Source organism: Mycetomoellerius zeteki, unplaced genomic scaffold, assembly GCF_001594055.1.
Source record: "Mycetomoellerius zeteki isolate Tzet28-1 unplaced genomic scaffold, Tzet1.0 scaffold145, whole genome shotgun sequence".
Lineage (NCBI taxonomy): Eukaryota > Metazoa > Arthropoda > Insecta > Hymenoptera > Formicidae > Mycetomoellerius > Mycetomoellerius zeteki.
Window position 1 is genome coordinate 3,636,520 of NW_017256393.1, and position 27,194 is coordinate 3,663,713.

Below are 27,194 nucleotides of genomic sequence, written 5' to 3' on the forward strand. Positions count from 1 at the left end.
ATTACAAAATACCGCGCTCACAAGGCGTAGGTATTTTATTCTCACGTTGTCATACATCTCAGAACAATTACACTTTGTTTTCATTCGCACAGGTCGTTCCATCGACATTGTAGAACCGTGGATACTTGTGTTGAAATGCAAATAGAAGGTTTGTTCGCGTCGCATGCTCCAACATATTCCAATATGCTCCTACTATAACTCCTACTCACTCCAACGTGCTTGGTAGAGTGAGAAAGAGCTATGATAGGAGCATGTTGGAGCATGTTGGAGCTTGCGACGCGAAACCTTGTATTTCCTTGTATCATTTTCACAATACATCAGAAACATGCTTCAGAGTATTGTTTATCCATTTATTGCACATTAATAAAAAAAATTTACTAGGACTATCTATACGTTCACATGTCATTGCTTCATTCGTTAATCGAATATTCGTTAATCGCGAATTCGTTAATAAGTTCTTTTTTTTTTTTTTTTTGAGATTTTCGACTTTTCCATACATCTTCTATTATATACTTCTTTATTCGTACTTGTTTATCTTTCGGCATACATCGCTATTTATATTGATTTGACAAGCATACATATAATTTATAATAATTGTATATTATAATAGTAATACGTGAGCTTAAGATGCATTTTTCTAATCGCGCGCGCAGGTCGAAACTAGAACGCCTGTGAAATTCCATTTATGTCGATTTCGACTCCGTCCGAAAAAAATTTTCTCAATTTTCATTGTCATTCTCATCCAATTCAGTGAATTAAGATGACGTACGTCATGCCGTCAAAACTTGCGACTTTAATTTAATTCGCGAAATGCGATTATTATTCAATGTAATAAAACTAATTTTTTTCTCAAGCGATCACCGAAATTTATCTGATTAATTAACAAGATGTACTACATTAAAAATCAAGATTTTGCGTACTTATTATACGAGTATATATGTATACATAATGTATGAAACCATTTTCGTACGAGATGTAATTAATGTTAATCATTCTCTTGTTTCACTGCAATTGTCTGCTTTAATTCGACAAAACTGTAGTCATTTTTATATATAATTCGAAATTCATTTTCGTACGTATACATGTACGTCATACATGTTTTTGTCATTTTTTTCATTCATCCATCATTCACCCACAGTGTTTAGATCCGTTCAATTAACTGGATACTTATCGGTGAATACTTTAGACCTTCAATTCGACTGCGTTTTGCATCTTGACGATCGCAGACAAATAACTCGCCTCTCCGTAAGTCTCATCCTCGGAATTGTTCTCGGAACTGCTTTCCGAATCCGAATCCGGCAGCGGCTCCGGTTTTGCGCCATATCGCACCAATTCCCTGGCGAGCTGGCTGTCGATGTACAGTGCTAGCTGATAGGCCGTTAGGCCGCTGTACGTCTGTGTGTCTAAACAGGGCTTACACTCCTGTAACAAGAAGTTAACTACCGATCGACATCTCCGTTCCATTGCGAGGTGAAGTGCCGTTTTTCCCGCTAAGGCTTCCCTCGCCTCAAGATCGGCACCGAGACGCAACAAAAGACGCACCAGGTTCACATGTCCATTAGTGGCGGCCAGGTGCAAGCACATCTCACCTGAAATCGAATCAAGAACCGGAGATTAAACAATGCCTAATGAAGCAGCAGTATTTGGAAAAAGAGGCTATTCTCTTATATTATTATTTATTATTTATTTTTGGAGATGAATAACTGCAGGTAGAACACTGAAGTTATACGATATCAGAAGAACGTAATGATTTTATTTTTCATTTAAGATTTAATTGCAATCAACCGACGGCACATAAAAATGTCAGTCTTATCGCCATATACACCATCTATTATTATTGTATGCAATTGTTAGAGATAAAAATGTAAACGCGAAATGTGTTGCTTGGCAACGCTTAATCAATTGTATACAAGTATTATACATTATTAAATGGCACAATGTGAACAGGATAATTAAACGCGTGCGCGCGCGCGCGAGATACGAGTTTACGATAAAAAATAAGTGCAGCTCAATTCGCATCATATAGCGACTTGCATCTAATTTTTCAACTTTCCCATTCATTTCCCTTGAACCAGTAGGGACACGGGTATACGCACTGCGAAACGAGTGCGTATAGTCTAGTCACATGCTTGTCGTGAGATATAGATAGAACTAGGAAGACATACGGTGACTCATTGTCGTCGGAGATTTCGCTGGTGTCTCGCGGTCCAAACTCGGCCCGCGTCGGTTGAAGTAACTTGTATCTAAAATTAACAGCGTGCCACGTTACTAGTTGCATTGGCAGAATTTAACGACATACTTGCGTATATACAGGGTGAGGCATTTAATCGCCCCAAACGAATATCTCAGAAACTAAGAGAGATACAAGAAAAAGTTTTATATGAAAGTTTTCTCGGGGAAAGAAAGTGGAAATAACGGATTTTAGATAGGGGGCATTACCAAGGTCAGGTCAGGGCCAACATGAATTTTTTAAATGGAACGCTCAATTTTTTATTGCATATTCTTGTAGCACACCTCGAGAGTTTCCAAAACGCTATAATAAAATATTTTTTCATGAAGCACTTTTCGAGTTATAAGGTTTGCATATTACAATACCGCTAGCATTAACATTACCTAAGGTGTCCGACCGACGACATTCAAGATTAAAACATCTTGAATGTTGTTCAGGATGTCCTGGATAACATTTGTCAAGATCAAGGCCATGGGAAGTTCTTCCTCTAATTTTCATTTTTGCATATTTCATTTTTTTATCATGCTACTATAACTACGTGAAATCAATCACAATGACTGAATTGAAAGAATTAATAGATTTAATTCTATCTAATACATTTGCACCTACAAATAAGAATGGCAGCATCGACGAGGCCGATGAGTTTAAATCATAAACCGTATTTTCAAAGAATTTAGATAGATATATGCTGCCACAACGCGAAGTAAAAAGTTTTATCAAATTCTCATGTGTGTTTAAATTAGGAAATTCAAAGACTACTGTCGCGAGACTAGGGTCATTATCTTTAATCATGAAGAAGGGTTGAATTGTTAAGAGCGAAATAAGTTTGAGACAGAAGTCATCGACGTCGACGCCGTTGTGGGGTTTTCCGACCGATCGAGACGAGACAAGAATATCGAGCAGCATGCAAGTTATAGTTCTACAGATATTTTTAAATATCAAGAACATCTGCTCTCTCGCTCCGATCTCACGGCGTCTTGATGTACGCCGTGATGTAACGCGCGCACACGCAAGTAATAGGACCATGCCAAATTCCATCGTGTATACAAAACAATCCCTCTCGCATAGCTACGTTAAACTATTTGAAAAATATTCCCTGGTCATTTATCGACAAGGTGCAATGAGCTCTACGCCGATATCAAAGCGTTTTTCTGCGATAAAATTGAAGATAAGAATTGTTAATAATTAAAAATAGCCTTCACACACACTGAAGAATTGCATACTATGCAAAAAGTGTTTGGTATAATGTAGTCATTTTCGGAACCACACACCTATATATTTTTTGTATACAGAATTATAAATGCATACAATTATTATTACTACAAAAAGAGAATTTTCTTTTAAAATTTACCCTGAAAATATGGTAGTTATGGCACAATACAATGTTTTAAAAATTTTTACTTGTGTTTTAAAGATTTGCACTTCAGTAAAATTGATCGAACTTATTTTATTGTAGTTTTATTAATGAATGAGAGAGATTTACATTAAAATTCTTCGAAATACAATGTTGTCTCACGACTGTTATATTTTCAGGGCAAATTCTAAGAAAAAATTCTCTCCGTGTAACATTAGCGATAATAACTATAAAATGGAGCTCTCGTAATCATAACTATTTTATAATGAAATTACGTATACCTACTCTAAATATTTTTTTCTCAGTGCGCATATACACATATGCACTATATATCTACACTTATCTATTGACCTACCTATATATCTACCTACACACATGCACGCACGCACGCACGCACACCTATATATATCTACCATATATATATATATATATATATATACCAGATATATGATATATCTACCAACTATGTAAACCAATTGTATGAAAGTTGTCTTGTAAACAAAATAATCTCTTTTCTCGATGAGAAATAATAATGTCGCGTGTTTGTCGCCTTTTGAAATAAATTAAATTACAGCGAAATTGCTTTCGCGGAAACAACAATTTTATCTAATTTCAGCTAATATAATCGTGTTGCAAAATTCATCACTAATTATCTTCCACCGCTTGTTTTGGAGGCAATTATTATTTAATCGCAAAGCCGAAAGCGCATTTCTCGAAAAAAAAAGAAGAAAAAAACAAGTAGACCTTGGAACGCAATTATTCTAAATGAATAACTGATCTCTCGGTCACGCGGAAGAAGGACTTAGGACTCATTCGATCCATTATCCTTAATTGTAAATCCGAATGAATATATGCGAGTTATCTAACGAAACGCGCGTGGGTAGAATTTTATAGACACATTCGCAGTTTCGCTCTCGAATTCGATCACGAATTCATCACGATCAGCGATCGGTTGCGTCACACTCGCACGTGCGTGCGTGCCTATATAGGTGCGTTATCCGCGTCGCACGAGCTTGCAGCGGAAATACGCGCCGATGACGCTACACGGGATTTCCAAGACTTTTAAAAGTCCATGAATATTTCGCAACATCTGTCGATCAGAATAATTTTTTTCTTTCTCTATTTGTCACTTCACCGTGAAAGTCTTTGACTTGAAAGAGGAGTGATAGAAAGCATTTAAACGCTTTTTCGCTCCTGTTTCTTTTTCTTTTTCTTCTTTTTATTATAAAAGTATGTAAATTTTTAATTTACGTACTACGCGACGCGCATCTGCTTTTCATAATGTCAGATTTCGCAGATTTTGAAATTAAATTTATTTAAGTCAATAAATCGCATATTCGATTTATTGCCGATTTACCTATTCGATTCTTGATTTGTGGTGATAACAAATCATAATCATGGCAACTCCGATGGCAACTCGATAACAGATGTATCGATGAGAGCTACTAGTACATTTACACTCGGGGAATTCCTACGTTATTATGACGAAAAGAATCGCGTCCATCAGATAGAGCGTGACAATAATGCGGCCTCGACTAAAATTTCCGTAAATAAGAGATGCGGGGTTATTTAAGAAATGTGTCAGAATTTGCCGCATCATTAGTCGAAGTACATTTTTTTAACAGTATTTCAATGTATGACGCTATATTGAATACCTAAACGAATATCTTTTTTACAGTCATCATGTATTAAGCCTATTATACAATTGCGTAAGCGTATATAGTTATAAGAATTGACCAATCACAGTCGAATATTCTTCTCATATTCAACAATGATTTAGATAAGTAAAAATTCGTGAAAATACAGAGTATACTCATTTCTATAACCGCATCTCCAAAGATTATTATTCTTACGAAAGTGTCGTTCTTAATCATTTAATTTATGTATAAATCGTTTGCATTCTTGATATTGAATAATCTCATATTGAAAGAATAGCAAAGTATTCTGAATTAACAAAAAAAAAGTTATCATTGAAACGTGTAGAATACTCAGACAGCGATTTTTTAAATTCATATTACATCAATCAGATTAATGTCTTCTTTGCATAGGTAATTGAATATTCCCTATGTGCTTGAAACGATGAAACTTCCAAACATTGACATGGTAAAGCATGATTCTCGAAATGAAAGTGACGAAATCATAGGAAACCCACATGGTTCCTCGTGTCTACGTTCGCTATTTGTGAACCTTATACAGATGACTTGTTCTATGCGGTAAAAGCAGTTAGGATTTTCCTACCAGCTCAGCATCCTTTATGCCTATCGTCACGTAAACGATATTGATTCTTTCCTCGCATTATGGTGATTAACGGCATATGTTGCAAACTTTCAAATAGCTACTGTCGTATAACCGCAAGAAAAATCACAGATTATTAAAGTAAAACATACAAGAACTTTTTGTCATGCTTACATAATCTTTCAGCTATGAACGCGCTGTTTCGTCCTGTTAATTCTTTCTCAATTTTTGTCCGTATCATAATCAGACCTTATATTTAAGGCTTCCTTAAATTTATCTTTAGAAGCTCAGTAGCCAATAAAATAATTCGTAGAGCATCCGAAGATAAATTTAAGGAAGCCTTAAATATAAGGCCTGACTATGAATACAACGGGCATTTGTGTATAAATAATGTTTCTTCTATTTTTAGTCCCTATTATTATTCATCGCTATAAATTATATAACGACTGTTCCGAAGAACAGACCAATAATATTTAGCAATATTTAGAACCTACCGCTATAGTTACGTTGCTCTAAATTCTGAGGTAAGGCTGGTACTATTTGTCCGGGTATCAGCTTATTCCTCTCCATCGGGGACAATGGATCCGTCAGAGCCTTAGCACAAGCAAGATCCCCGCTCATGCACGCTAGATGAAGAGCCGTGTTTCCATGGATATTCCTCAGAGATGGATCTGCGCCCGCCAAAATCAGTCGTCTAACGATTAGCGACTGATTCGTCAACACTGCCAGATGCAAAGATGATTGCCAGTCATCGTTGTAGATGTTCAACAGACACGGATGAGGAGCCAGCCTTATCAAAATGAGCGCAGCCTCCATGTAACCCTGCATGATCGCGATGTGCAATTGCCTGTGACAATAAATGCGGTAACAGTAAACTGCCAAAGAGAGTTGGTGCAAATTTGAGGTTTGCATTATAACTTTTATAACTTAACGCTCTTATTACTTAATTCTTAATCCGAGAGAATACTTATGACCCGATTATTCTTTCATTTCTCATTTATATCTTTCAACGTGTTGTGTTAAAATTTTCTTTTGATATAAAGAGTCTTATTTTTTAAATAAGACTCATCATATCACAATTTATCGTTGTCAATCAGCTGAATTCCGCAAAGAATTTTTTAATATAATTAGTTTAACCGAATCGGTCAACGAGCTTCGCTAAATGTCGTCACACCATATGTATGTATATACATATAAGTCACTAAATTTACGTAAACACGAACGTTAATTAACGTTACGCATATTGATGCTCATACATGAATCAACCTGTGCCAGTTTTGTTAAAAAATTCCTGAATAAATATTATGCGTTCTAATAATAAAAAAAAAAACTGGACGTGATAATTAAGTGATCCTAAAACCCAAAACACAATACGAGGGAATAGCGATAGCGATAGAAATAACACGATTTCAACCTATCAGAAATCGTATTCCGATATATCCAATTTTTGATAGGTTGGAATCATGTTATTCTTATCGCTATCGCTATTCCCTCGCATTGTGTCTTGGGCTTTAGAGACAATGGTCGCGTTCAGCAGACACAACTGTTGCGGAATGGATCCGTGAGCACTCGCTGCTATTGGTGTATTCTTCTAGATCATCCAATAGCAACGAGAGCTCACGGATCCGCTCCGCAACAGTTAAGGTGCAGCCACAATAGAAGGAATAAGGAATTAGGATAAGAAATAAAGATTTCAACCTATCAGAAATCGGATACATTAGAATACACGGTTTCTGATAGGTTGAAATCGTTATTCCTTATTCCCAATTCCTTATTCCTTCTATTGTGGCTGCACCACTGAATACGACTAATGGTTACGCGTTCAGCAGAAAAAGCAGTTTTACAACTGTTGTAAAATTCTTTAATATAATTTTATTTTGCCCTTAGCTTCTCATTGAATCTAAATGTATTAAACTAATCGTATTAAAGAATTGTACAACAATTGTACAATAAAGCTGCTTTTTCTGCTGAACGCAGCCAATTGTTACCTAGGTTGAACTCGTCGATCAGTTTATTATATGATAAAAGTTAAGCAGTATAATATCTCGCGCACGATTTGACACAAAAAATTTCTTCGATTTTAAAAATTAGTTACAATATCCTAAATACTATATATTTTGTTAGATAATCCGAAGAGATTATCAGCACAGTTATGCTATGTAAATTTTGCTATGTCCAAAATTTTTCTTCAAGTTACGTAAATTATTATTACGATACCATTATCGGCAAGCAAATTTGAAATATTGATGATAAAAAAGAAAAATTAACAGAAGCATTAAATAAATTTGAAATATTAGCGATAAAACTGGAGAAATTAATAGGACCAACCAAGGATAAGCTTAAATCTTTCAGGCTGTGTAAATCGGTCTTGATTAAACGAATTGTATCATAAATTATATACAGATGTTTCGCCAATACCACATTATTTTTCAGCGGCTGATCTATTCACATAATCTATTTACAAGCAGCCTCTAAGAATTGATTTCTATGTATAATTGTACATAAAAGTTGTTTAGCAATGTATACTTTGTTAAAAATTATTTTCTATTTTTCCAAATATCGCATTTCTATTCTTGTTAGTAAACACAGAGGCTGTATATATGACCAAATTTTATTATATCTTAACTTCTACCAACATTAAACGCTTGAAAAACAACTTCAGCTACGTTCATATCCGGTGATTTCAGATATAATAATATTGAGTTACTTAAAAAATCTGTACGGATTATTAGCAAAATTCAAATAAAAACTTTTTTGATTAAATTTAAAAATAATTTTAATCTGTAGAATATGTACCATTTTGTTTCCACAATATTTTTCTCTCTTTCGGATAATTAATTCCTCGCTCGTAGATATCCTGGGCTTTTGAACATCATCTACTGAAAAATTCGCACGGACCTTCTGAACGACCCAGTAATTTATTGCACATTAGATAATAACATTAGATAATCTAAATACAATATAATGTTAGAATGTTAGTGGTCAAATTTGAATATTTACGGTAAAATAAGAGGGAGGAATCGATGGAAATTCAAAGGAAATGAGTGCAGAAGAGAACCATTTTCGGTTAAGGTACAAGTCTTATGCCTAATATAATTTTTACAATTTCTGCAATTCAAACTGCGCGCTAATTATTTGTTGGTCTTGAAATACAGTCTTACACAAATGCAATATCAGAAATTAAGTTGACAAGTGATTTAATATTATTGACGCTAATAAGCAATAAATTATTTACAGTGCTTTAAACATGCTTTCTTAACATCAATAATATTAAATTGCTTGACGATTTAATTTGTAATATTTTGTAGTACTCCAGCTTCAGTCTAGGACTATGTTTCAAGACCGACGAGCAATTTCGGCGCGCAGTTTGTTTGAATTGGAAATTGTAAAAATTCACACGATACATTATTAAACACTAAGACCTACCTTCACTCGCGTTTCGCATAAATTAATAAATATACTCGTATGATAGATAACACAAATGTCCAACTCACGTGTCACCGTCATCGTCCTGCGTATAGTAAAGCTGCCAGGTGTTCTCGTTAATTATTGCACATTTCTTGGCACTTTCTTGCTGATGCTCCTCGAGCAGAAGGTCGTCCCGGTGCTGCCTCAGTCTCTGGTTCGATTTGGACTCCGTTTTTACGGGCGTTAGCTCAAAGATCGTCGTCGGCTCGGGTTGAACTCCGCTTTCGACGGTGAGGGGATTCGAGTTAGGCAGCTGACCGGGCTGCTTCTGCAAGGTGAGCTGGTTCAGGCCCTCGCTGAGGTCGACGTCCACGACGCCGCTGTCGACGACCGCCGCTACCATCACCGACGATAACGGCGATACAGAGGTCGTCGCTCCCGATGTCGGCGCGACTCGCTCGTTCATCCGCCAATTGTCTTTCTGTCGCGGCTGCGATACACCAGACTCGCGAACCTCGTTGCTGACCTGCATGTTGCCGGTCGATAAAAATCCGGAGTCAACATTATCCATCGCGAACTCGTCGTCATTGTCGTCGTCGTCGTCATCGTTGTTCCCGGCTCCTCGAGTATGCTCCTCCATCTGAGCGCTCTCGCTGGAAGAGCACCACATCTTTGGTCGATCCTTGCGGTCCTCGTCGCGGAGCCGAGGAGAAAGTGTTCCTTCTTCAACTTGAGGATCGTTCGTCCAGAAAATAAATAATAATCAACACACCGAACGTCACTTCCGTACCGCGCCGCGCAATACGACGTGCTCCGAAATGCCTCCTTCTTCGTTTTCTAATTATATTTCTAATAATTCTAATCCGTGGGATTTGTTACGGACGTTCCATTTGCACGGATACGTTCTCCGTAATTTTGTCCGACGCGAAATTCTCTTTTGGTATGTATACTTGCTTCGTTATATTATCTTTCGTCATTACGCACTATATATAAGCTATTGTACGTTGTCGATTCTCTCGATACACTTTCGAGTCGCTCGTAAGTTGAATCTCCTCGGTATCTTCCTCGTTCGCTCTCGCCGACACGTATATAACCAGCCTTCGTTTCCTTTCTTCCTATTTTTAATTGTTACTCTCCACTTTGAAATGCGCGCGTATATATTTCTTCTTTTTCCTTTTCTTCTTTAACCTATTGAAGGTTCCTGCGTCAGTTGTGGACGCAGTACTATTCTGTTTTACGTCATTTGCTACACCAGGAGAATGAGATGCACTTGGGCTGATTTCTGTTGCGAAGAGATAGAAAACGCGAGCGGAAGGCGGCTTGGTCGGGCTTGTCGTTGTGATATCGAATCATGGTCGTGCGAGTATTGCGAGCATCGGCAAACCTCATCATCTCGCGTCTCGAAACAAACTGCGAAGTGCGAACGAGTGCGAAGTGAAGTGAGCGAGTTGACTAGAGCGTCAAGCGAATGATAACAAAATCGCGCCGAATAAACGAGACAGAACGCTCCGCTTTCGTGCGCATGCGCAAAAAATGTCATTGATCACGTGACTGATCTTGAAACGTCTGTATCACGGTGCTATACGTAAAGCGCCTCTATATAGGACTTATCATATAAAGTATAAAGAAAAATTGAGTCCCGGTGAAATGAGTTTGTTCTTACATATGTATGTTGTAACTTATAATGTGAATAAAAAAATGTTTTATTATACATATACATGACTCAAATGATGGATATAGTTCTTGAGTTATGAAAAGTGTAAAATCGCCTCACAGAACATCTCTATTGATACACCCGACCCATACAGCATAGATCTCCAGGGGGACATCCTGAGGACGTTCAAACGATGTCCGCATGTTATTTGAACATCCTAAGAACGTCCCCGAGATGTATCTCGGATAAAATGTAATGTATGGGACTATATGAAACTCAAAAAATTGTCCATTATTGACCCTTTAATTATTTGTGTCTAATAACACTTTTTTTATTTACCACATTATGAGCTACATCACATGTGAAAACTAACTCCTATATTGTCGAGATCCAATTTTCCATGTAAGATATAATGAATAGATATAATGTATATAGTGTATATACAATTCAAAAATATATTTGACGGGAGACGCTACCGCATCTCCTGATATACACATACATATATTATATATATATATATATATAATATACCCAAAAATAAAATCTAAAACAAATGTCATATAGAGGTTAAGGATAGTTTTCAGTATGCCTGTGTGAGATATTTATGTATATATTTAAAAAATTAACAACTAAATTGCAAAGATATGTCTATAAAATACGTAAAATACGTAAATATATATGACATATATGTGTCGAAAGTTGAAAAATGGAATTTATCAAAATTTTTATAGTGATCAAAACATGAACATTGATATAGTCGATTATAATAATTACGCACACAGATACTTGCTCAAAACTATCCGTTTATGATTTTTTTAATGTTGTGGTGCTACTAGGTACGCCATCTTATGACGTATTATTACATTCTGCATTCTGTTATACACTCCCCCGCAATCACTTTTGCCATACCTAAGCCGAAATTTATTAAACTTCAAAGTTTAATATCTTTCCGGAAAATTATCGTAGCTTAAAAAATCGAACGGCATTTCAAAGGTTATTGCAACAGCTTTCATTTAAGCAGAGGAAAAATTGAAAAGACGCATAATTCTATTTTTTATGGATAAAAAACGAACAAGAAAAAATACGATATTTTTTATCTTTAGTTAATTGCTTGCCAATTTGAAATGAATAATAGTAGGATAATGAAACTAACGGGGTTTGAAAGGTATGCCTTTTACCTTTAAAATGATCGCCCGCCCATTTTTGTGCGACGTTTCTTACCGGAGTTATGAGTATTTTTATAAAAAAACATGATTTTGTTTATTTTCTTATTATCTCGAAAACTAAGAGCGATAGAAAAAAATGTTAAATACAAAAAATACTCGTTTTTAGGTAGAAAATACAAAAATAAAGTCAAAATTAAAAAATCGAAAAAATTTTTTTCTTCATCTTTTTAGGTAGAAAAAATTTTTTTAATTTCTCATTTTATGTGATATAGTTGTTAATTATTCAAAGTGTAATTTAGAGTTAAAATTAATTGATGTTATTACATTGTGTCACTATTATAATTTTGAGTAATTTATTGTAACATGACATATTATGTACTGTGTACGTTATAAAATAAATGTTCTAGAATTAAGAAATAAAGATTTTTGTTGTTTATTAAAAGAATTTGTTATTTAATACATAAATCAAATATATAATAATTTTATAAAATAATTCGTAGTGCCTAATAATGGAGAAAAAAATTTTCATTATCATTAAAATATTAATGTGTATATTTTTAAAAGTAACGCTACACTTTGTTCGTATGTATAACTTTGAATAATTAACAACTATATCACATAAAATGAGAAATTAAAAAAATTTTTTCTACCTAAAAAGATGAAGAAAAAAATTTTTTCGATTTTTTAATTTTGACTTTATTTTTGTATTTTCTACCTAAAAACGAGTATTTTTTGTATTTAACATTTTTTTCTATCGCTCTTAGTTTTCGAGATAATAAGAAAATAAACAAAATCATGTTTTTTTATAAAAATACTCATAACTCCGGTAAGAAACGTCGCACAAAAATGGGCGGGCGATCATTTTAAAGGTAAAAGGCATACCTTTCAAACCCCGTTAGTTTCATTATCCTACTATTATTCATTTCAAATTGGCAAGCAATTAACTAAAGATAAAAAATATCGTATTTTTTCTTGTTCGTTTTTTATCCATAAAAAATAGAATTATGCGTCTTTTCAATTTTTCCTCTGCTTAAATGAAAGCTGTTGCAATAACCTTTGAAATGCCGTTCGATTTTTTAAGCTACGATAATTTTCCGCAAAGATATTAAACTTTGAAGTTTAATAAATTTCGGCTTAGGTATGGCAAAAGTGATTGCGGGGGAGTGTATATGTATCAACTACGCGTGTGATAGCCATACATTTAAATATGCACAATATACCTGCTACATATTACATACGTATCACATACGTATTTCGACTTGAATATGCACAATATATCGGCTACATGTTACATACGTATTAAGTACGTATTTCGACTTGGATATTTTACATCCATTGCGTTAGTTACGTATTTAATACATTATATTTGATATGAAATGAAACGCAATGTAAATGCAATATAGATATGTATTTAATATATATTTACAATGAAAGATGCTGTGCAGGAATATCCATGGTCTGACAGCGTCTGCTAGCGCATGCGCGTTTATCCTTCCGACACGGTGCATGACCGTACCAACGATTGGCAACGATGCCTTTAGCGGTAGGCAGGGTAGGCTACAAATGCGGAATGGGAAAAACCCATCGACCTCGAGCAGGGCCAAAGGCATCGTCGATGCGCGCATACCTTCCATACTTCCGTAATTTTAAATATCAAAAGTGTATTTCGTAAAGAGCGACATTTCTTACAATCGTCAATGTCATTATTATTTCATTTATATTGTCGGGGGGAATTCGATGAAACGACGCTGTTTCTCTAGTATCTAAATACTGAGAAACCTGCGTACTTTCCCTCTTTCTTTGCGCGATAGATTCTTTTTGCGAGCTTTTTGAAATGCCTAATAGATCATTACTTGAAATAACTCAATCGGTTGGTTCCGGCTTCAAATTTTTACGTCAGATTTTATCATGTCGCATATTTATTACCTTAAAAAATCCCGTTACATTTTTGTTATTATCAATATCCTTCGAGAGATCATATGAATCATATAAACTCTTTTGTACTTAAGATCTTTAGAGAAAGAAAAACGTACCTCTTTCTTCTTTTTGAAGTCATTCGTTCAAGAAGCTTCCATATTTTTAACTTAATAGAATGATACTTGCACAATAACATTGTTATTCTACGCATGCAATAATCACAGACAAATGAGAAAACATCGTAAGAGAGACATCTCTTTGATCCTCTTGCTATTCTTAACAAATTACAAGCAGATTTGCCGACACGTCTAAACTTCGTTTCGTTATTATAGCGAGTTAATATTTAGATTAAGTTAAGCAAATGTTTTTATTATTTAAATTTTTTATTTTAAACTCTAGTTAGAGTGCCAATTTTAATGTTTTTTTTGCATTGAATATTATTTTTATTTGAATATTTTTGTTATCATTTACTAGATTTCATAATTATGTTACAAAATTACATTAAATTTCATTGGATATAATATATTTATCAAAGCACGATTTGTTTGTTCACCAGGTCAATTATTTAATTACCTAACTCTTCTCCTTTCTAAACCTTCCTATCGAATTCATAAAAAATGGTTTCTCCCGAAAAGAAGGATAAAGTGGAAAACTAATCATGTCTGTTTCTCTCTGTAGAAAAACCGATATGGGCCGATATGTACTTATTAGAGAAAAAGACAAAGAAAGAAGCTAGATTTGTGTGTGTATATGTGTGTGTAACATATTTTTTTATTAAAAATAATTATAGCTTTTATTATACGAATATAACAGTAATGATATCGTCATATCGTTGTTATTAATATATCGCAACAGTGACATACTTATGACTAACGGAAAATATTTATAATGTAGGGTAGGTGGTCCAACAGTGAACCAGTAGTATGTACACCGTGAACCATTGCGATATTTCGTAAATGCGACGTTACCAGATTGCGCTGTTATCATGCAGCGACTTGCATTTGAACCCCTCCTCGGCTCTCCAGTCGGCTGGCAAATTGCACCAAGGACGGCTATGTAATATCACATTTTAAGAATTTTGGGTTGCAAAGTAAATTTTTTCCGTAAGTTTTACACATTTTTCATGTTTTTGTTGTTATATATCTATCATTTTTTACATTGTGCAACATTGTTTTGTGTGCACATTTAGCTTTATTATTCTGTAAGCAATTTTTTTCTGTTGTATTATTTTATCGCATTATTTTGAAGATTATCGTGAAAAGATTAGGTGGTCTACAATGAATCATTTTGTAGTGAACAATCAACCATGACACATAATCTTTTTTACGATAACCTTCAAAATAATAATTCATTGTGATAATTATTTAGAATACGGCCCTTTCTCCCATCTAAAATGTTAATAAAAATGTACTCATTCGACGCGTTTTCACTCAAAACGAAAGAATCTGGCAGAAAAACGCGGTGGTCAGCCTTGTGAATCTTTATCATCTTATAATTATTTATTTTCTAAATAAATATGTTAAAATATAACAAAACTAAAATAATCCCAACAATTCGCAGTATAAAACATGCGGTTCATTATTAAAAGTGGGAAGTGGTTCATTACGTACACACCCCTTGTACACAATGAACCACTTCCCGCTTTTTGAAATAATCGAAATTGTGGCTAAACTTAAAAAATAACTTAAGAGTTATTATTTACAGTATGCAGCCAACTAAATTCATAAACTGTATGCCAAAACTCAGATCTTCAACTCAATAATTGAGAGATATAGTAAACCTCTGAAATTTACATGGTTCATTGTTGGACCACTTACCTTACACGAAGAGATGAAGAGAAGTTACTGTATATTGATGGAAGCAATTGTATGCTACTACAATGAACACTGATCCGGTTAATGTTTATCATCGACAAACATCGCATTGTTCTGGATCTTTTTTCTGAATACGCTGATATATAAATACATTGCATGCGGCTACACGAGCCACATGTGTAAGAATATGAATTTGATTATTAAACAAAAAATGTGAATTTAGTTATTTGTCTTCACTTTAATATATATCTTACTCCACGCATCGACTTCGCCTTTACCCTATGACTTAAGACCTATAATAAAACCCTTCTTCACGAGTATCCATATCGTTAAACGCGGATTTAACGTACTCTTCTATTTACATTATAAAGTATATAAGTACAAGTATTCTACACTTGCATCATCACGTTCCGATGCTGTCGCACCTACTTTCACTCACGGACACTCCGACAAACATCGTAAGAACACTCGTGTTAAAATATTTTATATATATATATATATATACATTTATCCGTTGTGTCATACTTGTACAGCCTTTTTTGGAACACTCTTCTCGGGATGCTGCATGCCTATCCGCTGCGAAAGATTACTAAGGAAAAAACAAACGACCGCTAAGACAACCCCCGTCTACGCGTCGCTTCGTTCGTAATTAAATGCTTCGTTAATATAAGTTTCTGAGATCTTCGATTTCTACGCATCTCTGTTAATCGTTCATCACTCCTAATTTGCTGCCGGTATCGATTCAAAAAGGGCATAAACAGTCTATAATGGTATTACAATAGTAATACTCGTCGACTAAAAAGATGCATCTCTGATCGCACATTAGATATAATACACATTGAAGCTAATTTCGAGAAATTCTATTCCTTATCTACTTAACTGCTAATTTTTTCATTTTTTTTACTGTAGATTTTAATCCAACCGGCAGATTAAGATGACAGGCGCTTCAAAGCTAGACACTGACGTTTATTCGTGCATTATATGTATATATCGAGCTCTTCAAACATAATTTTTGTTTTTTAATAAATTGTAATATTTTTATTTTAATTATTTGCTTTAATGCATCTAATATTAACATATCGTCCAGCGTATAAAATTTAAGCCACGTTAACTTCCACGCGAAATATGATTTTTATTTAATTTAATAAATCTAATTGTTCTTTTCAGATATAACAATTATTCATTTAAATTTTAATTTAAAAAATTAAAAATTTCATAACGCGTATTAAAGCTCAAAATATACTTATCAAGCACACATATAAAAAATGAGACATAATTTTAATCTTTTTCTCGTCTGACAAATTTTACTCACGTCACCGATTTTATCAATTCGATAGATTAAAAGACGTTATTGGTACGTTATGTGATTCGAAATACATTTTCCGTGCATATGCATGCAATGTCTTTCTATCTTTTTGTTTGGTAATTATCTAACGCCCAAATTAATCGATAAATTAAATATGAATACTTTAGACTGTCACTCCGATCGCATTTTGCGTCTTTACGATGGCAGGCAAGTAATCCGCCATCCATGGTGTCGTTTCTTCGTCTTCGCTGTTTTCGGAATCCGATTCTTCCGGTAGTGGTTCTCGCATCGCGCCATATCGCATTAGCTCTCTGCGTGCCTTCTTGGTAAACTCGGTGTTGACATTCAAGCTCAATTGATAGGCTGTTCTACCGCCGTATGTTCGGTCATTCAGACACGACGATCGCTGGCATTCCAGCAATAGGAAATCAAACAATGGCCAATACTGATGCTCCACTGCGAGATGAAGTACCGTGTATCCCGCCAGACCCTCCTTCGCCTTGAGATCGGCCCCTAAACGCAACAAAAGTCGCACCAGATCCACGTATCCATTGGTGGCAGCCACGTGCAGACACATCTCACCTGAAACGAAAAAGCAAATGTGTCATACAATAATAAACAAGAACGATGTACTTTTTTTATTAAGATTTTGAAGATTAGGGAATCTATATGAATTATCTCAAATTACAAATCAATTGGCTGATCAGACACTCTAACATAATAGCAGCCACAAATACTCTATGTTCATCTATTCCTCTATTTTATGTCAACAGAGTTACGCCGTTGAATTCTTAACGTACGCAATTGATTTATTATAGATATATCTCTCTTTGAATTCTCTATGATGCAAGTCAGGGACGGAGAGATGCATACGTCAAAATGAGTGATGCGACCGAGTAACATGTCTCCGACTCGCGATGAGATATAGATAGAACTAGGAAGACGCGGTGAATCATTGTCATCGGAGATTTGGCTGGAGTCCCGCGATCCAAACTAGGCTCGCACCGATCAAAGTGCTAAAATTAACTGCACTGCATTACCAGTCGCATTGACGAAATTTAATGTGGCATAACTTATACTCGCATCGCATTTGCGTCGATAATGTACTCTTGCTCTTGATGACAGAAATAAACTTGGAAGATTGCAAACATTCATAAGTATAGTATAGTCGCATAGAGGTCTACTGTATAGCTTCTGTTTTTACCGTGCAAGAATCATGTATGTACGGTCGATTGCGCGGCGGTGACATTGAAAGTGTCGATGAGATTCTTAGCTTATTGTTAGATTCAGGATGTCGTGTTTAAGATGTTTAAATAATACACATTGCTACAATGTACACGATACGAAAGACTTGATTAAATTGCTATGAGATTACTCGAAATTTGGAGCACAGGATGCGAAGTCCCTATGCCTATAAGTGGTCATTAGGGTCAGACGCGAAAGGGAATCGATTTTTTAAGGGTGAAAGTCCGATGGAATCCACTAATGTCGACGCCGCTGTGGGGTTTCCCGAGCGAGCTCAGCCAAAGCGAAGCGGGACGAGACGAGGTGAAGATATCGCGTGGCACGCAAATACTCTTGTAGGTATTTTTAAATATTGAAAACATCCGACCTGCCGTGCCTGCCCTCCGTCACGCGGCGCGGCATGGCGGGCGTCGGAACGTGCTGCACCGTGCCGCAACATGACGAACGCGCGCAAGCACGGAGTCACGCCAAATTCCATCGTACACGCGAAAGCATTCCGCTTCCGTTCGTCAGGAAGCATACGATGCTCTCTCGCCAATGGAATCGCAGACGGTCGCATGAGGTCGTTCCTTCCTTTTAGTTACAAGAAACAACAGTCCGTATCCTCTTTAGCAAGTTAAATCGCAATCGAAATTACGTCTTCGTAAACAATTCCGTCTAATTCTAGTTTCCATCAGTTTTCATCTAATTCCAGTTCCACAGTTTCCATCTAGTTTCCAGTCAAGATTGTTATCGCGAAATTCGATCGCGTTTATTGTTCGCTTATTATTTTTCTAATTATCGCTTATTCAATCTTAATCATTTTCAACTTGTTTTCAAAGAAAATAATAAGTGGACTTTAGAACACAATTATTTCGAATGAATCAGTGATTTCTCAGTTACAGAATCCGTACTAAGAACTTAAATTATTACTCATCAATCCTTAAGTCTGGATAAATGTCGCACGAGCAGTAACGTCCGCGCAAAAGTTAGATTTGCAATTTCGTTGTCGATTTCGATTAACTGATCACACTCCGAAACGATCGCTTACGCCACAATCGGCTCCGCACGTGCGTGTTATCCGCGAATTTACGACGGAATACACGCCGATGACGCTCATGTGGGATTTCCAAGACTTTGAAAAAATCCGAAACGAATATTTCGCGATGCCGCCGGCCAGAATGATTTTCTCTCTTTCTCACTCTTTTTTTTCTATCTGCCTCTCTGTGATCTATCGCAATCCTCAGTTTGGAGAGAGGATAGTGACATATAGAATCCTCTTAATTATTAATACTTTTATCTAAAAACAATTATATTATAAATTATTATAGATATTATTAAACAATATTTTTATAATATATAAATAATACTAAAATACTAATAGACTAATATGTTTTTTCTTAAACTTTTATATATATATATATAGATATAGGAATTATATAAAATTTTATAATAAAAATATTTGAATTATATAAAATTTTATAATAAAATGTAGCTTAAGGAGTGTAACTATGTAGCTTAGTATTAAATTTTGTAGACTTGTGCATTGTACACAAATAAAAGTTACTAATTCTTATCTGTAAGAGATACAACGCAAATTAAAATTTTAAGAAAAAAAATTTGTGCCTACTCAATATTATTCCAATTTTTTTCCTCCGACTTGTTTTTACATGTTTTTCATTATAGTGACAGGAATTCCCCATACGGAATATATATGTACGAGTACGCATCGTTATCGATCGTAAGTGACTGCGTTATTTATTATCAAGCATTGAGTAAATATGCTCATCGAAAATAGTCTGAAACAGCATTTAATGAGTCAATAAATTGGTCACGTGTAAGATTTGACACAAGATGTGTCACACTAGATATGCAAATCACGTAGACACCACCATCTACAGCAGCAACAAGTATGTTACTACACTAAGACATTACAAGGCTAACGCAGTTGACTATATTAAATGTTCTAATTTGACAAAATCAATGTTTAATAATAATGTGTTATTCATTTGGTGAATATTATGCTTATCATTCGTGAAATTGAAATTAAACATTGCAGAACTAATATTACTTTTTATACGAGTACCATTTGAAATTCCAATTGTTTTTGTAAATAATTTTCACGCTTTTATTAAAATAAATTTTATTTGAAATGCAATGAAGGATAATATTTTTATTGTCTTCTATATTACGGGAAAAATTCGCTTTTGTTTTTTAATTGTTTACAGTTTAAAAAATTATTTGCGTTTACACGTATACACATAAAAATATATATACACATAAATGTAAGTAATATGTATATAATATATTTGCATATATTGTGAGCAAACAACTCGATAAAATCTATCAGACTATCATTGTAATACAAAAGCAATCTTTTTTTTTTTTTTTTTTTTTTCCAGAAGGAATAACTTATTCTTGATACGTGTCTAAAACGATGGAATTTTCAAACGTGAGCGTAGAGAACATATGACTCTCTCTCGATGAAATCATAGGAAATCCGCGCAGTTCCACGTGTCCATGGATCGTGATATCGTTGCTCGCTACGCAAAGTCTTATGTATGATTTATTCTGCGCGGTAAAAGCAGGGATTTTCCACTATCACCTCGGTGTTCTTTATGTCACGGACATGGATCATCTCTTCTTGCATTAACGTTATGGTGACTAGCGACAATTACGTTGCAAGCTTCCAAATAACGAAATAACTATCGCAGGAATAATCGCGATTAGTAACCTATATTTAAGGTCAACAATTCTTCATTGCATTTGCTTAGCATTTTTTAGCTATGAATGTCTTTCGCTCTAACATCTAATAATAATCGTGTTCCTAGTTTCAATTATATTTATTTCTCATCGCAAACGATCATTTCTTCCCAAAACAAGTGATTTATTAAAGTTAATTGAGTGCTTACCGCTATAATTGCGTTGCTCCAAATTCTGAGGTAAGGCGGGTATTATCTGCCCGGGCATCACTTTGTTCCTCTCCATCGAGGATAATGGATCCGTGAGGGCCTTAGCGCAAGCAAGATCTCCGTTTTTGCAGGCCAGATGAAGGGCTGTGTTTCCATGGAAATTCCTTAGGGATAGATCTGCGCCTGCCAAAATCAGCCGCCTGACGATCAACGGTTGGTGCGTTAACACAGCCAAATGCAAGGGTGATTGCCAGTCGTAGTTCATGATGTCCAATAGGCACGGATCAGGGGCCATCCTTATTAAACAAAACGCAGCCTCCATGAAGCCCTGCACGATTGCGATGTGCAGTTGCCTGTATAAATAGAAAATAATACGTTACGTAAGAAGAGGAGGCAAACTTGATCTTATGCTTGGTTTATGCTTCGGTCTTAGTAACCTTCTCGTAACCCTAAAATCCTAATTTAGCCAATAGAGCTACCAGTCCTAATTGGTCCTAACTAAAATCTGTATTCCATTGATTGAATTTTAGGATTTTAGGGTTAAGACCGCCGAAGCATAAACCATTACTTGGCACTTACAATTAGCATTATTTATTAATTTTTAACATTGGAGTCTAGTATTTATTCGTTAATTCTTGAAAATATTTTTCTCGATATCTTTTTTTTGCCGCAAGTGTTGCATCTCCCTTTTTTTATATATAAGACGTGCGTCACTTTATCTCATCGCAATTTATCTTGTTATTGTTGCTCATTTGAATTCCCGAAAGGCGATTCTTATCAAAGAATGAAACTCGTTTCATTGAAATGGTCAACGAGCTCAAGTCAGTCACACGTATAGCGCACGTCAAAGGTATGTATACTTAGGTCATTCCACTTACGCCGACGTCAATGATATGTGCTCAAATTGACGTACTATATATTCGTAAAAAAGAAAGCGAAAATAAGAGTAAATCGCGATGAAGCGAGAGATGGATTTTTCATCTCAATTCTGTAATTAGGAACCCAGTTAAAAATAAATCGATTCGATGTTGATCGATCAATCACTTCTGACTGGAACGATTGGTATATGAATTACAAATTTTGAATTAATATGCCATAACTCGCAGGGCTACCATAACAATATCTACGCTTTTTGAGAGTTATTCTAATTAACTTCCCCGCGCGATATATGTATTGTCGTCGCCGCGCCGCGATGGATCGCAAATTAGCATAGCATGCAGTATCATATTCGACCCTGGACCCATTGACCGCGATCGCAAACTCGCTCTAGCCGCAATAAGCCGTTAACAGAATCGTGGACTAATGGATCTCTTGATTTACGAAATCGGTAATAGACGAAGAGTCTAAGCTAAACTACAATTATCAGAATGTTTAATCAAACGAAAAAAAGAGATATTTTATGTTATTGTTTTGATTATCCAAATATATATAGTACATCACGATATTAGCTTCTGGCTACGTTTACACCGTGCGCTTAGTCCGCAACCTATACGATAGGTGTCTTTGTTTAATATACAGGATAAACAAAGACACTTATCGTATAGGTCGCGGACTAAGCGTACGGTGTAAACGTAGCCTCTAATTTAATTTCGACATGTATGTATAAGAAATTCATGCAATTTATCTGGGTCCCATTACAAATACTTCCAAATATTTGATTGACTAATCAGAAGAATTTTATTAATTGTTCAGTCAAAGATTACTTAAAAGCATTGTTTTTGTAGCGTCAAGTGGACCGTAGTTCCAGCTCTGAGATACAGAAGATACCGCTAACTGATTTCATCGAAGAAAAACAATGTCGATCGAACGAACATTTAATGTTAATAAAAAACGAAAAGAGACTATAATTTATTTTGATTATCCATATGTATCCAAATGTATATAAATGTACAGCTGTAATATTTACTGTCAGGCCTGAAAATTTATAGTGCACGTAATGCACAAGTACTATAGATTTTCAAGCACTGACAGTGAATATTGGAATGCAATGCAATTATAACACTATTAGATATACTAGCTTAATTTAATACGAACTAGAAATGCTTATACCGGTCAAAGTTAGATCTTTAATGCTTAAATAATTCAATGTGAATTACACACACACACACACACACACACACACACACACACACATATACTATACATATATGTACATGCATATATACAATATTTGTAGTCATTCGAACTGCGCACCGAATTGGTTTTCCGGACTTATAAATGCAATTAAACTACTGTAATAATATCACGAATTAAATTAAATTAACAAGCAATTTTTAATAATTTGATACTCAATCAGGCATCATATTAGAAAGATATTAATGTGCTAAAAAACTGTAAATATTAGCTTAACTTTCTGAGGATCGGCATGTTTTTGATCGACTTTTTTATTTTAAGGGCTAGAATTTTTTGTCAATATCATGGGGTTGAGTGGCGAAAAAGGTGGCGCCCCTAACTGTCCTAAAGGGGCCTCCGGTCTTCCACAGGTTAATTTAATTTTAATTTTGAAGAAATTCAGGCAACGTATCCAGGAGAGGCAGAGAATACCTTCGACCTAAGAGGCATGATTTCACGTGTCATTTCACATTGAAGAAAACCAATCCTGATCGATATAGGTCACTCATTCCAAAAAGTTATTAAACGAAAGAGATGAAACAATTGCCACTCACGTGTCACCGTCGTCGTCTTGCGTGTAGTACAGCTGCCAGGGTTCCTCGTTGCTCGTCGTACGTTCTTCATCGCTCTCCTGTTGCAGCAGGTGACGCTGCTCGAACTTGACATCATCCTTGTTATCCCGCGTCACGGGCAATAGTTCGGGGGTAGTCGACTCGGCTTGGATCAGTTTGCCCTTGGCGGCGAGCGGGTTCAGGCTGACCTGTTTCAGGCTGAGCTGGCTCAGGGTTTCGGTGAGATCGAGGTCCACGCCACTGTCGATCGCCCTCATTGATTCCTCGATAGCGATCGCCGCCGACGTTGCCGATGATGATGATGCCGCTGTCGTCGCCGTGACCTGTCTCTCTTGCTCCACCCCCTCCCCCTCCTCCCACTCTTCCTGCGAGTGCAGCAACCCCGAATCGCCGCTAATCTCGCCGCTGAACTGCAGATTGCCGCCCGACAGGAATCCGGAATCGACGTTGCCCGCTTCGTCCTCGTATTTGCAACCGCCGACGACGTCGTCGTCGTCGTCCTCGTCGTCGTCCTCGCCGTCGTTATCGTTGTCGTTATTACACTTTCGCCGCCGTTGCTCCTTGTCGTCCTCTGTAACACGTTCCTCCATCTGGGTGCTTTTGGGATGCCACATTTTTTTTTCTTTCGAGTCGTGCCTTCAAGATCCAGAGAGTCGCCTCCTGGCTTTCGCTCGGTCTCTCTCGCGAGAGAACGGCACTACTCTCCTCTTCCTTATCCTCCTCTTCTCTTACCGAAACTTTTATTAGACACCTATCTCGAATCGATGATTTCCAATCGATGATGGTATCGTGAAACGAAGGGAAGAAGAAAGGAGTACGGCGTATACGACGAGGCCGCGAGTGACACTAACGGGATTCTAACGAACGAGCGGCTAAAAACCAGACCGTTTATACTAGCTCGGCCGAGCTCTGCCTGTGTGGCTGTGTGTTCTCGCCTCGTCGACACGCTCGATTCGGTCGCGCGGGAAGAGTTTTGGAGAGTTCCCACACGCACGCAACGGTTCTCGTTCGCCAAGTGCGATGGCGATGTCTCGTTACGCGACCTCCACTTTCTCGTACGACCTTCGCTATTGCGCTACAGGTGCGTCAAGGTGCGTCAAGGTGCGTCAAGTACCTTCGATAGCGCGCTTGTTCGGCTTCCGTACACCACCAGTCAAGTACCCAGTCACGACCGCGACGATGTCCAGCTCTTCCGTTCGTTCGGTTCGTTCGTTCGGTTCGTTCGTTCGGTTCGTTCGGTTCGTTCGTTCGTTCGTTCGTTCGTTCGTCACGTCGACGTATATATCCGACGCGATCCTTCTCTCGCTCCTCTTCCTCCTCTTTCTTTCCACGGAACAGCTGTGCCCTGCTGCGCCCCGCACTTTGATCCGTTCCCCCCTCCCCTGTCACTCTCTTGAATGGTGCTCACTCGCGTACTCTCCGTACACGTCCGACTTTCTACAAATTCTACCTCGTTCTACTTCATTTCCAGCGCCTTTCACCGAGCTTTCAAAACCGCCGCTTTCGACTTTAAGGGAATCCTTTTATTCTATCTCGCCATCGAGGGAAACAGATGGAAAGTGTTCACTTTTATCGTACGATATTCGTACGACGCGATGCGTTTCGTGGCCGCGCGATCGCGAATGAACGAACCTTACCGTCTTATAATCTCAGAACGAACTGATCAGTGATCGGTAGAAAGAGAGATTCGCGTTGTTGCCAAACAGGCAGCGTTTCTCGCGCATGCGTGCCATCGTCAGACAGGGACGTATACTACCGGCCTTTCCGCTCAGTTGTAACTTGTAATGCGCAAGCGTTTCATATAGGCTATGTTTCAAAATTGATTGCCTATATTGAAAATCTATAGTGCACGTAACGTAAATTATAGCATTTTCAGCGCTGGCAGTAATTTTGGAACACACAGACATAGTATACGTTACGTATACTATAGAAAATTTAGTGAATTCAGAATTTCAGAATTTCAGTAGAAAGGCATTAATGACCGCTTCTGTACATGCAGTTTTTTTTCTTTATAGCCGAATTGACCGAATTCTAAATTGTTTCTCTTTTAAGACTTGTGTCCACGACGTTGGAAATCAAAATCTTGGATAGAAAAAGAATGAACAAATCACATTTGAACGATTCGGTTACATGACCAATGCGATCAGAGAAAGAATTGGTCAATTCTTTCTCTGTCCGAGATCGATTTCTAGCATTTTGGATACAGCTTACTCTTTGATGTCCAATTATATGCATATTCCATTTTAAATGCAGCGCAGAAGATATATCCCGATGCAGCAATCATATACTGTCGTTATATTGTTTCTTTTTTTTATAAATACTCGTTTAATAACAAAATTGACTAATTCTTTAAATATTATATACGATAGTTTATGATTGTTGCACTGAATATTATATCTTCTGCACTTAAAATGAAATATGCATATAATTGGACATCGAAAAGTAAGACCTTGTATTCACAATGCTAGAAATCGATTCGAGAAAGAGGGGCCCGAAGATGGTATCTTTAATTGCTTGAACTAGACACTGGACTGAGATCACATTCGGACGCGCATGCGCAAGAAAGATGACCGTTAAGCGTGATTACTAGCGCGGAGCGGTAATTCCTGAGCGAATGGAGTAGGGGCGGATGGGAAAACCCATCGCGGGCAGGGTAGGGCAGCTGCGTGGCTAATGTATCTGTATGCAGTGTAACCGATACGATATGGACTCTCATTCTATAGATAAGACGGTAAAGAAAACGACTTGTGTGACGATATTTCGCGTGAAATTTAACGTATGGGGCAACGAGCATTTCTACAAAAATTTCCGATATTTAATTCATTATCGTAATAATATTGACAATAATATTGTAACGCTGACGATAATAAATTTTTCATGCATGAATATGTATAAATATGTATGATATAAACATACATAAATATATATATATATAATTTTCGCACTATTTGTTTTAGAAAAAATCAAGTTTGAAGAAATGTAAAAAAAAATTACTTATATATAATAATATATAAAATTATGCATAATTGCGTGTATGAGCAATTTTTTTTACATTTTCCCAAACTTATTTTTTTCTAAAACGAACAATGCGAAAATTATCCCTTTATAATTATTTTTTATGTTTTCACATTACTATTATTATTTTTATTATACTAAAAAAACATTTTACAAAAGAAAGAGGGATGTATGAACATGTTTATGAATATTTATGTATGTTTATATATATTTATACATATTCATGCATGAAAAATTTTTTTTCAAGCTATTTTTGAAATACCTATTTGTCTTTT

At 36.2% G+C, this 27,194-nt stretch overlaps 1 protein-coding gene across 5 annotated transcripts; it reads right to left on the reverse strand.

The window, feature by feature from the left end:
- Positions 1–1,000: 1,000 nt before the first annotated feature.
- cact (NF-kappa-B inhibitor cactus) lies at positions 1,001–25,583 on the reverse strand. 5 transcript variants are annotated; one of them, XM_018462611.1, is made up of 4 exons: positions 23,887–25,583; positions 6,314–6,666; positions 2,166–2,243; positions 1,001–1,589 (listed from the first exon to the last, which is right to left on the reverse strand). In XM_018462611.1, exons 1-4 carry the CDS (start codon positions 24,516–24,518, stop codon positions 1,183–1,185), a joined length of 1,470 nt encoding a protein of 489 aa, XP_018318113.1. In that variant the 5' UTR covers positions 24,519–25,583; the 3' UTR covers positions 1,001–1,182. The 5 variants fall into 5 exon arrangements, with proteins under 5 accessions (XP_018318113.1, XP_018318114.1, XP_018318116.1 ...); XM_018462612.1 differs by lacking the exon at positions 23,887–25,583 and adding an exon at positions 9,314–10,709; XM_018462614.1 differs by lacking the exon at positions 2,166–2,243.
- Positions 25,584–27,194: the final 1,611 nt, after the last annotated feature.